General features: G+C 36.6%; 1 protein-coding gene across 1 annotated transcript in view; it reads left to right on the forward strand.

Moving 5' to 3' along the window:
- The window catches only part of mtor (mechanistic target of rapamycin kinase), a 123731-nt gene that overhangs the window by 12241 nt on the left and 95803 nt on the right, over positions 1 to 15687 (forward strand). The window contains exons 17-22 of the mRNA XM_065271338.1: positions 1743 to 1877; positions 3076 to 3205; positions 7809 to 8059; positions 8292 to 8378; positions 10511 to 10678; positions 14207 to 14319. Coding sequence (XP_065127410.1) covers positions 1743 to 1877; positions 3076 to 3205; positions 7809 to 8059; positions 8292 to 8378; positions 10511 to 10678; positions 14207 to 14319 — 884 coding nt within the window. The remainder of the gene's footprint in view (positions 1 to 1742; positions 1878 to 3075; positions 3206 to 7808; positions 8060 to 8291; positions 8379 to 10510; positions 10679 to 14206; positions 14320 to 15687) is intronic.

A 15687-nucleotide genomic window follows, 5' to 3' on the forward strand; every position in this document is an offset into this window, starting at 1 on the left:
GACAAACTGGACGATTTTCAAATCTTAACCAATTTTAAATCCATGAGGACAATTTGAATTGATTTTTAGCAACATAATCCTAAGAACGCTCACACTGGATGTATCGATCAGCCTGAGAGACCACACACCTGATGACCGTAGTAACAATTTCAAAGTAATACGAGATCTCACAGAAACGCAAGATTAAACGTGACTTGAGAAAAACAAATGCTGTGGTAGTTCTTGCATGGCACATTATTAAAGCACTAATACTGATGCCCTAATTGTACGAGTCGATATGCTTTCTCAATACTCCTCCAAACATGTTTAATATTTACGTTTTGAGATCAGGGAGCCACAATGACACCACACACCGGACAAAAAAACTGCTGCGGTAAAACACGAATCGGGTCACATCTTTGTGTAGCGCCAGCCTAAAACTGTAAACCCTTAATATGTCTATTTAATATTAAAATGTAATAATCACAACTTAACTTTTACTTGTAATGTAGTGTTTAAAAGCCAAAACTAAGAAAGTTTGGTAAAAAATGTAACTTGCACCAAAAGAATCAAGAGTTCATAATACCTAAAATCGTTAGTACAAAATCCCATGGAGAATACACATGAGCCCTTGATCCTAAATATTTGGATTATTCTTGCATATAGAATTAGAAATGATGGGTAAATTGTTAAAAAATAAGAGGTCATAGAGGTTTTAGCTCATTTTAATACTGTTGATGTGATTTTGTTGTAAAAAATAGTTTTTTGTGAAGTCTGAAAATGTAAATGGATTTTTGTGTGTGTTTGTGTGTATTTCTGTTGAGAATCTAATTTATTTAGTGATTGACAGTCAGTCATGATTTCTATTCTTTAATGAGAATGAGTTTATTTAATCAATCAAGTACAGGCAATCTTTTCAGCAAAGAAAACAAATGAAGTCAAGTACTTTGGGTTTAAAATGTATGATGTCTTAAAATTCTGTCTACCTAGCAAGCACATTAGTTTTTAAAACAGTACCCCTCTCTGAGAACTCACAAGACATCTATTTTTTTTAATACAGACACTTCTTATTTCTTACTTTTTTGTTCTTTGCAAAACATCACTGATAATTAAAGACGCAGTGTTTTCCTTACTCCATAAAAGCACTTGAAAAATTCACATGCTTGCCTTACAGACACTATATAATATTGTCTTAATTCAGTAATATTTTAAGGCAGTCTGGAGTGAATGTTTTGGTTTAAAAGGTTTCAGAGTACAATTAAGAGGTGAAGTCAGGCCACCCTAACCTTTACACAACTCATGCTTTCATTCTCAGGGGTTGTGTTGTCGTGTTCTGCTTTAGCAATCAGAAGTGTTATGGAGTTTTGAATGATTTAGCTCAGTTTTAGGTTACAGAGGTTCGCAAGAACTCACAAAAATAAATTTCTTAAAGCACTAAAGGAGAGAGAAGCTGTCAATTCAAGCAGTGTATTTCAAAATAATAAAGGGATGGATTTCATTAATACACTAGAAAAGAAAATCTTTAAGCTATAAAAAAATATTTAATCTGTTTTCATTTATACACACCAATTCAGAGGAAAAAGAAATCAACAGAGATGTGTCATGATCATGAAAATTGTTGTTTTGTCATACTCCTAGAAATGTCTCATGGCAGAGGCTTCTATAAAAATTCTGGATTAATATCACAAACCGAGTTTTTGAATTGATTTAAAAGGTAAAGTGGAAATGAACTGAACTGACCTGACCGTTTCCTCTTCCACCAGGTGGCACTTTGGACTCTGGGTCAGCAAGTTGCCAGTACTGGCTATGTGGTGGAGCCCTACAGGAAGTACCCGTCTCTACTGGAGGTGCTACTCAACTTTCTGAAAACAGAGCAGAACCAGGGCATCAGGAGAGAGGTATCTACTTCTCATGAGAAGAGCATTAATGATATGCAAATCACTATATTCATTGCACAGTTTTTCGTTCGTGACTGAGAAAAATTGAAAAAATGTTTTTAACAAGGTTTCCAACCTCTGAATAAAACAAAAAAATACAGTCAATCAGTTTTTTCTTCTATTACGCTTAAATATAGCAGGATATTTGTGGTGCTTTAGTTCTCTTAAAAAATAAAATCAAGACTTCGATGGGGCTGTTTATACCAGGCATTAAGATGCGTTTTGGTCAATCGGATCAATTGGACAAGAGAGACACGTTTACACCTGGTATTTTAATCTGTCTCTTTTGTCCATTTTTGACCGCTTTTGTCCTGATTACTGAGGGGGTGGTCTGTGGACGAGTCCCTCTGCTGTCATGTAACGGACACGTTGAGTCAGTTACAGTTTACACCTGTATTTAATGTAGTCCACTTGTGATCCGATCAACCAAAATGCATCTTAATTTCAGGTGTAAACAGCATCTATTGCAGTCCAACATTCTAACTTTATTTGTAGTGTCTCAGTGTATATTTTCATTATGTTTGTTTTGTGTATCAAGTGATTATTACTTGAACTGTAGTATAATATTAATAGTGATGATTATAATTATGTACAATTATGGCATGCCCTTGCTGCTTTCTTTGTTCTATAAAACAAAGATAATCTAACATTTTTGTTCGTTCAGTAGCAGTGTACAATGCTCGTCCTTCCAAACTTCAAAGGAGACCAATGCATTCATATAATAATTGTATGTGACTCATGTCATATATTTTAAGTACTCTGAAAGCATATGAAGGGGTTTGGTGAAAAGTAAACCAAAACTTTAGTACACTTGGAATATACGGCATGCACAGCGTGAAATTGTTTTATGAAGTTTTTGTGTCTGTTTGAAGCTTGAGGAGAGATGGTCTCCATACACTGCTATAAAAATTTCTATAATTTGATACTGTTGTATTATATTTAATGTTTTTGTTACGGTTGAGGCATGACAGGCCAAAATTAGGAGGTGCGCTACATTTGATGCATTTAACATCTTAAAGTTCTCGCTCCAAAGAACATAAAAAGTAATGGAACACCAATTTGTGCCCTTTTCATGGAAATTCCAGGTAATAGTAATGAAATGGTTATGAAACCCATTTTCATTTTAATGTTGATGTTGTGATTCTTTCACCCTCTTAAGGCCATTCGTGTCTTAGGCCTGCTTGGAGCTCTGGACCCCTACAAACACAAGGTGAACATCGGTATGATCGACCAATCTCGCGATGCCTCAGCCGTCAGCCTCTCGGAGTCCAAGTCCAGCCAGGATTCAGGTGATCAGATGCACCCCGTACATTCTTTTGCTCACGCACATCTAAACACGCTAGTTGTGAGTTCCCATCGGTACAATGAATCACAGATGCCACTGATCCAACAGATGCATTCTCCAGTGCAAACAGAGCACAACATTGTACACAAATGTCCCTTTCTAAAGACGTCAGGGTAGCGTGCTTACACATGTTGGTTCACATCGTTTGGCTTTTCACAAAACTTCCTACACAATTTGTATCTTTGCGTTGTTGATTTGTCCTGAAACAAGTTACAAGTAACACCGCCTGTGTACTTATGATTGAACTAGATCAGGGATAGACAAATAATACAGTTCAGCTGTAACTTTAAAATGTCCCCCTGAACCATATCATACACTGATGATCAACGTTAAGAGTTGTAGCGATTGTAGCGACTTGTATTAAATAACAGCATTAGCGTGATGAGGAGCTGAATGTTTATTACCCACTGAGGGCTGTGTGCTTGCTGTTATTTCTGAAAAAATAACACATTTGAATGCTGCGCTCATCAATTTCACTTTTTACTCAGTTGTCCAATCACTGGGGATGAAGGGGCGGGGCAAATACCACACCGACCAACCAGAATTTTCTAATTGTATATTGTTGGTCTCTTAATGCTATGAAAAAAATTATGCTATTATAACTAGTAACACATCCAGAGATATTGCTTATCATAGCAACCCAAGCATTTTCTCTGAAACACTGCATTTTTAAAAGATCTCTCAAGCATTTCAGCTGCTTCAAAAGGCTTTAGTTGGTTCATTTATTTGTAAAGTTATATAAAAGTTTTATAGTGAATCAAACACATTGCTTTACTCATCGTCCATTGATTTTTGTAGATAAAGAAGACATTGAGTACGGCATGTCAAATGAGTGAATAAGTATTAGTAATCTGGGCCCTTGGTATAAAATTGAAAAAATGGTTGTCGTCATTATCACAGTCGCCCGTCACTGATTAAGATCAAACAAAAAAACAAAACGTTTTGAACACAGTCCTGTATCAGATAAAGATTTTCCTCTCCCAGATGTGCACCACTGACCAAGTACAATATGTTTTACTAGATCCAGAACTTGGATCCCAAAGTAGGAACCTTCTTGTCAATATCATTTTTGACATTATGTTGATTCCCACAGAAAATAATTTAGACTCCTCAAATTTTTATTTTTTTTGCTTTGGCTCTGTCATTAAATTTTTTAAAGTTATTTTAATCTTTTTTTACACAATCAACAAACACATCTCTGCTACAAATGAACACTTAAAGTTTGTTTGTGGGACCTACCATTTACTGTATAATTACACCGAAAGTGACAGTAGTGCAAACGCAACAACTTACTCAATACTGTGCGTTCACACCGCCACCGAAGAGAGAGTCAAAAAAAGCTCTGGCTGCCCTCCCAATGACGCTATAAAGAAAAGAGTACTAGACGCTCTGACACTCGAATGCATTATCTGGAATCATCATAAGCGGAGGTTTCCGCCTTCCATAAAGTTAAGCTGATTTCAGTTCTCCTCGGCACTCACACCGTATGTGAAGCGCTGGGCCGCTGATCACTGGAGCTCGCCGCCGCAAACAGAGGGTTGATTGAAAACGTAGTTTAAACACAAACAATTCAATAAAATTCTGATGAGATAAAACATTTTTGAAAGGGAAGACAAAAAAAATCATAATCATGAGTTATTTCCCCTGATATTGTCTTAACAATTAATATTTTGATTAATAGTATTTACATTGTTTTCATTGTCCTCATTGTATACATGAGGCTTAGACATCAACAGGTCTTTATCTTTAAAGAATAAAACTGAAATAACAGCCTCATGCAAAGCATTCTGGGAACCAAATCTGAAGGTCAAAACTGAAAAAGGATTTCTGGTTCCCAGAATGCTTTGCATAAGGCTGTTGTTTTATTCTGTATTCTATACTTTATTCTGGCTTGTTAATGTTTAATGCTCATTTTACTTAGAACAAATGGTTGCCAGTAAATTGCATACATATAACTCTACAGTAAATTACTGGTAAAAAACTGCTAGTAATACTGTCATTTCTACAGACATTTTTAACAGTGTTTTTTAAGAAAATTCTTGTTTTTTTCAATGATTTTCTAGGAAGATTACAAATTATGAATAAACATCTTAAATAATATCTTAAGTAAAGGATTATGTATAGGCAGCAGGGGCTGGATTTACGAAAACATTCTTAAGACGTAAAATGACAATGTTCTTATGATAAATTATAAGTGCAATTCTTAAGTGCAGTTTTTAAATATTTCATAAGTTGTTCTCAAATATTTACTTAAGAGCATCTTTAAAATAAAATGACAAGCTTTGAAATGAATTATTTTACTTTGTGCATGAGGTAGGCTTACAATAAACTTGTAACAGAGGCCATTTAGTGTATGAAGTGGCGCAGTGATCGTTCCCTAACGTCCCAATCGGTCCGTCATGTGGTTTGAGCTTTGGGCCTGTGCATACTTCACTCTCTGTGAATCGCTCTGACCGATTGCCGGTTCGACTCCCGTTTAGAGCAGGTTTGAGTAAAGCTGCTAACATTAGTAATTGCAGTAATCTAGTATAAATATGTACGTATGTATTACTTATTTGTGTTTTATGACATTTTATTGAAGTATGAAATTCTGGGAAGTAATCTGGCAAAATTGCCTTTTCTGACTACAATACATGTCATATTTGAAGCAACCAAATTAACTTATAAAACATCTTACATTTTAAGGTTTAAATCAACTGTGAGTTTATCCTAACTTTAAGATTTTTTTTCTTTTTCGAGAATTCTTAAATTTTTTCTTAAGTCTGAGTTTAAGAAATAAACAGCAGTTAAGAAGAATTTTCTTCCTAAGAATGTTTTGTGAATCCGGCCCAGGTTGCTATTGGAGAAATAAGCCCTGACAGTGTCATCAGGACTCGCACTGAGGGGGCTTATTTTGCGATAACCTGCTGCCTGCACACTATTTGGCTTATTACACACCTATTTACCTTAAAAGTAAGGTATGGATTATTAAACATTGATTTGAAATATTTTATTTGCTCATTTTTAACGAATGCAGACCTTCCACGAGGAAAACCCGTTTACTTTCGGTTTTAAGATAAGACAATTCTTAACTACTTAAGAATTTTTACTAGAACTTTAAATAATTTATCTTCGAACAGTTTTATTTTTTGTCTTTCGTGAATACGGCCACTGAACTCCTCCAGCTCAGACCTCCATCTCCTGTCGTAAGACAGAGAAAACCTTAATGTTAACAGCGGGTCTAATAAAATACTGTGGATATATCTCCCCACTGAGGCATTGGGTTACAGTAAAGGTGAGTGTCTGGGCAGATTTTGTCTATGCAGACAGTCCCACATTAAGACAGTTTTTTTCTGTGCCCCCAATACCTTTATTTTAATAACCGGGCAATGCCACATTCAAGTATTATGAATGTAATTAAATGAGTTTGCTTTACAGGTGATAAAATGGGTGAAAAAAAAACTCTGAAATCCTATATTATCTGTTTAGTAACCATGGTAATATCAGCATAGATCCTGTTTATAACACTGACATGAGTCCAGACCAGAATATCATAGAGACAAACTAACAACCACATAACAAGATCCTACCAACCGCTCACAACCGCAAGGGATAACCCTAGCAACCATTCACATATCCCAAGAGAATCACGGCAGCGAGTTGTGCAAATGAAAGTTCGGTCCGACTTTTATTTGTACAAAATGTCCGTATCTAGTTGCATTTGTGCGTCATTAGGTCTTGAGAATTAAAGTTAATTTAATCATCTCTGTTTTATGGTTTGCACGGCAACTACGGGTGCAAGTAAATCTATTCTTACACAGGAAATTTATTTTGGTGACCACCAATGAACATTATAGGCATCTGTAATACACTCATCACACTGTAGGCCACCATTATTTGGCTCCCTGTTTTCACCCTTCTGTCTGGCACTTTCAACCAAATGAAAGCTGAGGATCTGAGGAGGTTGAGCACAGACGTATACTTTCAGATCACACGCTGCCTGTTAACCCCACATCAAACAGCACATAGATTTCAGGGCACGGGTTGGTCTGGATGAGAAACAGATGCTTACATGACATCATTAAGACACCACTAACACACACGTACAGCAGGTTTGTTTACTAAGGTACATGTGTGGTGGAGTTTTATGACTATAGGAAGTGGTCGGCAGCAGACCACGGTGCCACCTGTGTCACATAGTTGTAAAAGCTCATATTGCTCTCGCAGTTAACTGCCCTTAGGATAGTTGTATGTTTTTTTTTAGTTGTATAGGCATGAAGGGTCATAGCAGTAGACATAGACATCAGCTTTATTTGACAGATTGGTGTTTGAGCAATGAGGGAATTATTACGCAAATACTTTTTATAAGGAGTTTTAATAAAAATGTTTAGTGTACAAAAGGCCATAAAATTAAATTGTCTTTTGATATTTATAGTTCAGGTAGCCATATGTGAACTGTCGTAAAGATGTTTATGATGTTGCTAATCCTCATACTAATCCTAACTGAAATACTACATAAAAATGTGTGTGTGTGTGTGTGTGTGTGTGTGTGTGTGTGTACTCTACAGCTGACTACAGTACCAGTGAGATGCTGGTCAACATGGGCAACCTGCCACTAGATGAGTTCTACCCGGCAGTCGCCATAGTGACGCTGATGCGTATCCTCCGTGACCCATCACTGTCCAATCACCACACCATGGTGGTGCAGGCCGTCACCTTCATCTTCAAATCGCTCGGCCTAAAATGCGTGCAGTTCTTGCCCCAGGTCATGCCCACCTTCCTGAATGTCATCAGGGTGTGTGATGCCAGCATCAGAGAGGTACGCCGCTGTAACGTGATACAAACACTATATTGTCTCTTTAATGAGATTGTGTTTACTATGAAAGATTGTTTTTCTCTATTGTTATTAATTCTCTTTGGAGTTTACCAGGTTACATTTGTTTCACGGAAGACTTTTGTTTATGTTGTTACTGCTGAAATGTATTTTTTTTGTGTGGTTGTTATTTGTTTTTACCTGGCATTTGACTCATATTTTTGTTTTTCTCCCTCAGTTTCTTTTCCAGCAGATGGGAATGGTTGTGTGCTTTGTCAAGATCCACATCCGGCCGTACATGGACGATATCTTCACCCTTATCCGGGTAAGAGTCACGCACACCTGCCTGCTTTTGACACCAATGTACTTGAGCACAAGTGCTGAAATGTCTGCTGGTCTCAGTCGCAATTGAGAAGTGTTTTGTTCTTTGCTAGGCTTTACTTTAAAAATGTTTTTAGCATTTGAGGGCTTCTTGTGATTTACAGCAGTCGGTGCTTGGTGGTAAAAGTCAGGGCATGGTAGTCCCATTAAGAGCGGTTTCTTTTATGTGAACCCCTGCTGTAATCCTGCAGCCTGATATGGGCCAGGAAGAGCCATTTAAAGCGCTCTTATAAAAGTGTTGGCAGGTCAGAGCGTCTGTGACAAGTCTGTGCGTTTCTGTCTTTTTTAGTCCTCACCCGATGGATTATTGACAGTTTTATGATGTGCCTGATCATTCTTTCCATTCACATCATCCCTCTATTTAGCTCCAGTTTATTTCATTGCAGTCCTACTGAATTTAAAGTAAAAAATAAAACTCTCTTCGTGCATGACAGCATATCAGTTTTATAGTGCGTGCACACCAAAAGTGGAGTGAAAATTTGCCTCGCATTACTCGTTCTAGATTAATCGTGGGAGTACTTGTTTTTTATATCACTCACACAATAATTGATTTTACGCACTTATCAGGTAGTCCAATTTCCTCGCTTACATTTCTCCAAGCTTTTCTCTCGGTCTGAAAGTTGTGTCATAAATTTCGGTGTGCCCACAGACGGCTGCAATAATTCCCTCCTCCATTTTCTTAAACAACCGGATGTGTCAAACCAGACATGTCAGAAAGCTCTTTAAGGGTTCCCGCGGGGTCTTAAAAAGTCTTAAAAAGTCTAAAATTCAGAAAGTTAAATTAAAGGCCATAAAAAGTCTTAAAAACAGCCAGATTTTCATCCTAGGTCTTACATTTATTACCTCCATTTATTCTCGAAAAGTGTCCTCAAAAAATTAAATAGTAATTTCAAATGCTGTAGAACTTATCAGTGACAGAGGAAGAAAGTGTTTTATGGGCGGGCCTTTAAAAAGAAAGTTCTGCACTTTGCGCGTCACTGAATCGCACTTCAATCCAGTTTTTAATCATTATTTTTAAAGAGGATACAAATGTAGGCTATTATAATCCACGCAATTCATGCCATAAGCTATATTTCATGTGTTGTGATCTGACTGTATACTGTAGGTTTGGCGAGAAACAAATTTTAAATGTAGTTTTGTAAAAGCAAAATCTTTTCTGTGTTAATTTAACCAACTAGCCCGTGGCTTACCTGAGCATTTGCCAGGTTCTGAAACAGAGGACCCAGAAGCGAAAAAATCAACACTGCTTTATTGAAAATCAACTTAAACTGTCATTCCGTCGAGTCCCGAGCCACCAACAACGAGTCAACTTTAGTGTTACACAGTTTTCACTTAGGAAGCTTTTGTTTACCTCACTGCTCCATGCGCGGTTACTACCTTGATCTTGATGACATATGCAGCCTACAAATGCGACCTCTGGAGGCTACAGCCTTCGGATTTAGAAACGGCCTTGTTAGCAATTAGAGAGGCGAATAAATGTGATGGCGGTATAGTGCATATTTATGAATATAACCTATGGGTGGAAAAAGTGTAAAACATGTTAACAAGGCAGCTGACCATACTGATCTTCCCATATTCGTGGATTTTATTTGTAAAAAAAAAAGATATAATAAAAATAAAAAAATTATGTTTTGAGAATTTCTGAGATCATTGTGTCGCGTTGGTCTTAAATTTCACTCATAATGGTCTTGAAAAGGTCTTAAAAAGTCTTAAATTTGACTTGCAGCAACCCTGTCTTTGCTGATTGGCCTGCGAATCGTATGAGTTTCCCGCTCAAGCTGAAGTTTTTTTACTTGCGTGAAAGACACAATTGAAGCAAATGCCGCAAGTTCACGGCAATCACGCAGCCTAATATATATATATACACACACATTATTGTAAAGCATAACCACATTTTTTGGGGAGATTAACATCACAGATTCAATCATTTTATCATGGACTGAATTGTTCAGCAACTCTGAATCACTGAAACAGTCTGACCCATTTCCATATTAAACTACAGGTTATAGTGTCCAGTTCTGAATAAACCATGTGTACATTTGAAAACGATGCGATTTGATGGTTTTGTTTTTGCAGGAATACTGGACTCCAAACAATCCCATGCAGAACACCATCATACTGCTGATCGAGCAGATCGTGGTGGCTTTAGGTGGAGAGTTCAAACTCTATCTCCCTCAGCTGATCCCACATATGCTGCGAGTCTTCATGCACGACGGGAGCCCTGGACGCAGTGTCACCATCAAGGTAAACACACAGCCTTACTTGCACACTTACACATGAACATGTGAGCAAAATCAACTTATATAATGCATTTTTACCTTTGAGATAGTCACAGAGCCGTCACTAGCGATCATTGTGAGGTCAGTTAGGCGGCAGGGGAAATCCTTTAATATTCTATTCGTTCTTTCCAGCTTAGTGAGTCATTTCTTATCTGTGCTTCAGAACTAAAACAATAAATACAACACACTAGCTCTCTTATACTGTAATTGAATACCAAACTGTCTCAGTGAGCCCCTGGACGTCTATGCTCACGTCTGCGATTCCTGTTTTAAATTATTTGAAAATGTGACGGGTTTATGTTCGGGTAGCGGTGAAGTCATCTCATATAAAACCGTCTGTGCTACTCTGATGAACATACCACGAAATTACAGCTCTGTTGTGTCGATAGTGAGAAAGCAATGTGGCCGACATCAGGCCGATATAACACAAATGTAATAATAGTAAATTTGAAACAAACAGATGCAAAAACCTCTAAATGCCACCAAAAAAAGAGAAAATGATATTTACCGAATGCTCTCAAAATTATACATTTATAAAAAACTTTCGCTTGATCCCAGCCTCAGGTCATTCAGAAATACCGCTCTGTTGGAAGAATCCATTAACTCTTTCCCCACCACTGACGAGTTATCTTTTCAATTAAGAGAAAATGCTTCCCTGCCAATTTTTACAGCAATTCATATTTCCGCTATTATCCAACTTATAAAACACTAAAGCATCCACTGACACAAAAACAGTTAAATCTCTGTGTAAGTTTTGATCATCGTTCTGAATCTGATCTCTAACAAAAGTTATCTCAGCTTTTTGTTCAAAATTTTGAGAGGTGATAAAAAGAGAACAACTGAAGATATCTGTTCTTTCATTTGATATATTGTATGTTTATATATTTAAAGAAGAACATTTTCTGGAAGGCATTTAACCTCTGTAAAATCATAAAAAATGCTGGCACTTTTTAAAAAACACTGGCGGGAAAAGGGTTAAAAGTCTGATTAAAATAAAAAGCTCATTTACTAGAAAATGTGTGAAATGCACTTGGAGGGTTTTTCAAATATTTATTTTAATTGAAATAGACTGAGATATGATCATTTACTGGTAATCAGACCACAGTATTCAATGACTTAAAGGCGGAGTCCATGATGTTTGAAAGCCAATGTTGATATTTGAAATCACCTAAACAAACACGCCCCTACCCCAATAGAATCTGGACCTTCTGTTGATAGACCCGCCCCACACATACGCAAACCGGCATTTGATTTGATTTGATTGGCTATAAGTGTGTTTTGGTAGTCGGCCCGTCTCCTTTTCCAACGCGTTTTTCAAACATCGTGGACTCCGCCTTTAATGCCTCATTGACCAATCACAAACCAGTATTCCAGAGAGCACTGTAATAAATCAACGTAGTTTATAGATAGACACGTGATCCTGGCCAGATTGTGGCTTGTGAAAATCTCTCTTCACACTTCAGAAGAAAGAATATGAGAGCTTCCCGGTGCTCGTCAATCATCAGACGTCTGGAGAAATTCTCCCCTGACAGACGTGTGCGGCTACAAGCCAAAGCCACAGATCTTTTTTCAGTTATTCAGGCCCACATTCACAGTCTGCTCAGCAGAATAAAGAGAAAGGCTGGACAGGCCATAACCACCGTCTGCTTAAAGAGTCTGCGAGAGCATTGAGGTCATCCTGAAGGAGCCGTAAACCACCTGCCAGTTATTATGGGAGAGATAGAAAACAAAAGCTCTGTGCAGCTCTGTTTAAGTTTGCCAGGTCTCAACTTTGTTTTATTTAAATGATGGCAATCTTTCCTACACTCACATCTACCTTGTGATAGAGTTTAAATGAGAAAGTTGGAACTAAGATAAACATATGATATCAGTCTTGAGGCAAAAGGTGTGTTAATATTATACTTAAGAGGGTTTGCTGCTTATGCCATAACCTGGAAAACTGGAAGATGTGCTTCATGGAGTTCATTGTAATTGTGAGTTTATGGCTTATTAGGTATGTTTGAAATCATGTGCGCTGTGGATATGGATTGGCGTATGACATTAAAGCAAAACGAGAGTTATTGGAGGGCAGACCACTCCTAAAATGCTTTTAAATCTCTCGTAGTTACTTAATGTCATAACTGATTCTAGTAGGTTTACTAATATCACATCCACTGCACTAGGCATTATTTTTAACCGAAGGAGACGTAAGAGTATTATCCAAACATTAATGCAAAGGAAAGCTTCTTATACTTAGGAGAGGCAACGTATATGTGTTTCTTGGATGTAATAGGACATTATTCTAAATCAAAAAAGATGTAGGAGTGTTATCCAAACATTATATTGGCAAGGAAAGCCTCTTATACTTGGGTCAGACATGTATTGAGGGTTTTGGGAGGTTTTAGTACACACAGCGTCATCTTCAAATAATGATTTTGTGACTGACTTGCATCAAGTGACCTGAAAATGCTAATAAACTGTTTCCATTGCAGTTTAGCAAAATAAACCTAATTTACACCTAAATTGAAGTGTTTCCATTGGCCGTATTTTCAATTCAAAATGTCAATTTGCGCCATTTAAAGGGTAATGGAAACGCAGATAGTGACCGCTAAAGTATCACATTCCGCCACACTTGCACTGCCCCTAAATCAAAGCAAACCATGTGGAGACCACCTCTGCAAAGTGAACCAGGGTACACTTAAGCTTACCACACCCTGGTAAAAAAAATTATTCAAATATAATTATATAAAAAATACAAAAAAATGGCCAAAAATATATGTGCTGAAATATATTTTTAAATATGTTTAAGAAAATGTGTTTTTCACCAATATATTTATTGGCCATTTTTTATATATTTTGAAATATATTTTAAAATAAATATATTTTCAAGCATTTAAATTCACGTCGCATTGAAAGTAAAACTTTACAAACCTGTAAACATAAATGTTTTAAAAAGGTTAAATATAAATATATTTTTAACTGCAAAAATACATGTACTATTTAATATTTTATACATACTTGTACATTTATACTTTTACTTTATACATTTTATACAAACTTTTATACTTTGTCCAGGAAAAATATATTTTTTTTGCCGAATGAATTATAAGAAATGTATTTGTTGCACCTGAAATACATTTTGAAATATATGTTAATATGAAGGATAAACTAAATTTATTTTCAAATTCAAAAATATATTTAATTAAGCTTTACTTTCTACAAAATGTGTTTAGCATATATTTTGGACTATTTTTGGCCAGAGAAATGTATTTTTGCCGTATGGGGTACTTTGCACAGTACAGTATGATACACATAATGTGAGTACACCCAATGTTTGCTGATTTCGGGATTTCTTTAAGGCTTACTTTCAACATCAGGATCAGACAATGATGTGTGTCAGACTCAAACTTAAAATGCTCACATTAGCAGCACAGCTCAATAAGATAAGACTGTTTTTAGCAGAGATTTACTGTTTTTGTGATGTCTCACACATACTCTTATTCCTGTTTCCTAGCTGCTCGTGGCCATCCAGCTGTTTGGCGCAAACCTGGACGACTACCTTCACCTGCTGCTGCCGCCCATAGTTAAACTGTTCGATGCCCCCGATGTCCCACTGCAGGCTCGAAAGTCAGTATACTTGCACTGATCAGCCATCATATCAATGATCTTACAGAAAAATATAGCATTACATTACATTACATACTTTATGTGGACAATTCTTTATTTTCTATACTACTCTTTAAACACCTTTATACAAAAATATTTAATAGATATCACAAGACAGCTCTTACAAATCATTTTACTTGTATAATATGGCATATTTTCAACTAAAACAAGAAATCAAGAAAAGTATTATTTACATTTATGTACTGTACGCGATAATTCACATGCATTATTATGCGATTTAGAGGGGCTGGCATTTACTACATAAAGCCGTAGTTCACTGATAATTGGGGCAATTTCGCATTAATTATCATTGATGTATTGCCTGTGGTATGTATACGATATGGCCCAGCTTGTCAGTGAACTACTTTCACTTTGTGTAGTAAATGCCGCTCCATCTGAATAGCAGGTGATGGTGATTTGCTACTAAACAAGGAACTGGCTTTACTGACAAGATGCGCAATGACAATCACATGCAAATTATCGCACATTCCTACATTTATGCATTTGGCAGATTTTATCCAAAGCAACTTAAATAACATACAATTTATCAGTCCATGCATTCTCTGGAAATCACTTATGACACTTATGCCAGGTTATACATTACCAGTTGAGCTCATGCACCACCTAGATAAATCCTTTCAGAGGTGGCAAATGTTAATGTGTTTTGATGATTTTTTGTAACATGCACTGTTGAATCCAGTAAGACCAGTAATGTGTATTAAGTGGAAAAATTAACTTTAAGAGTGCCCATAATGAGCTTAATGTAGTAAAATATTTTTTTCGGTGGTGATGAGGACAGAAGCGAGTCAGGTGACACATGAAACCAATCGGTTTGGCCAGCTGTTTCTTCATTATTCTCTTGTTTTTACAGACAAAAATCTGTGTTTGATCCCTGCTGTTTTACTGACAGAGTTTAGGAGCGAATGTTGAAGGGAAAGTTAGACACAGATTGTATTTTATTAAAGTGCTTGATTTTATTGGCAGTACAATGGTACAGATGTGTCCTTTTTCTAGGGTAATAGAGCTTCTAGAAGATTTTAATGTCATAGAAAATTCTTATAAACTTACATTAAAGGAGTGACTTGAGACGTATCTGCTAGGAATGTGTAAAAATACATTGATATGGACTGATACTTCAATTGAATTTTTAATGCTACGATGCATCAATCCCACACATAAAATACAGATATGAGGGCCCTTTCATTTTGACACTCTCAGGGTGTCCTCATTCTTTGACGTAACATCTGTCTACGCATTTCTGCCAAAGCGCACATTTTCATTTATTTTCGTATTTTTAATACCTCAGTGACTGGCACTATTGCACATTTT

This window comes from Paramisgurnus dabryanus, chromosome 11, assembly GCF_030506205.2.
Source record: "Paramisgurnus dabryanus chromosome 11, PD_genome_1.1, whole genome shotgun sequence".
Lineage (NCBI taxonomy): Eukaryota > Metazoa > Chordata > Actinopteri > Cypriniformes > Cobitidae > Paramisgurnus > Paramisgurnus dabryanus.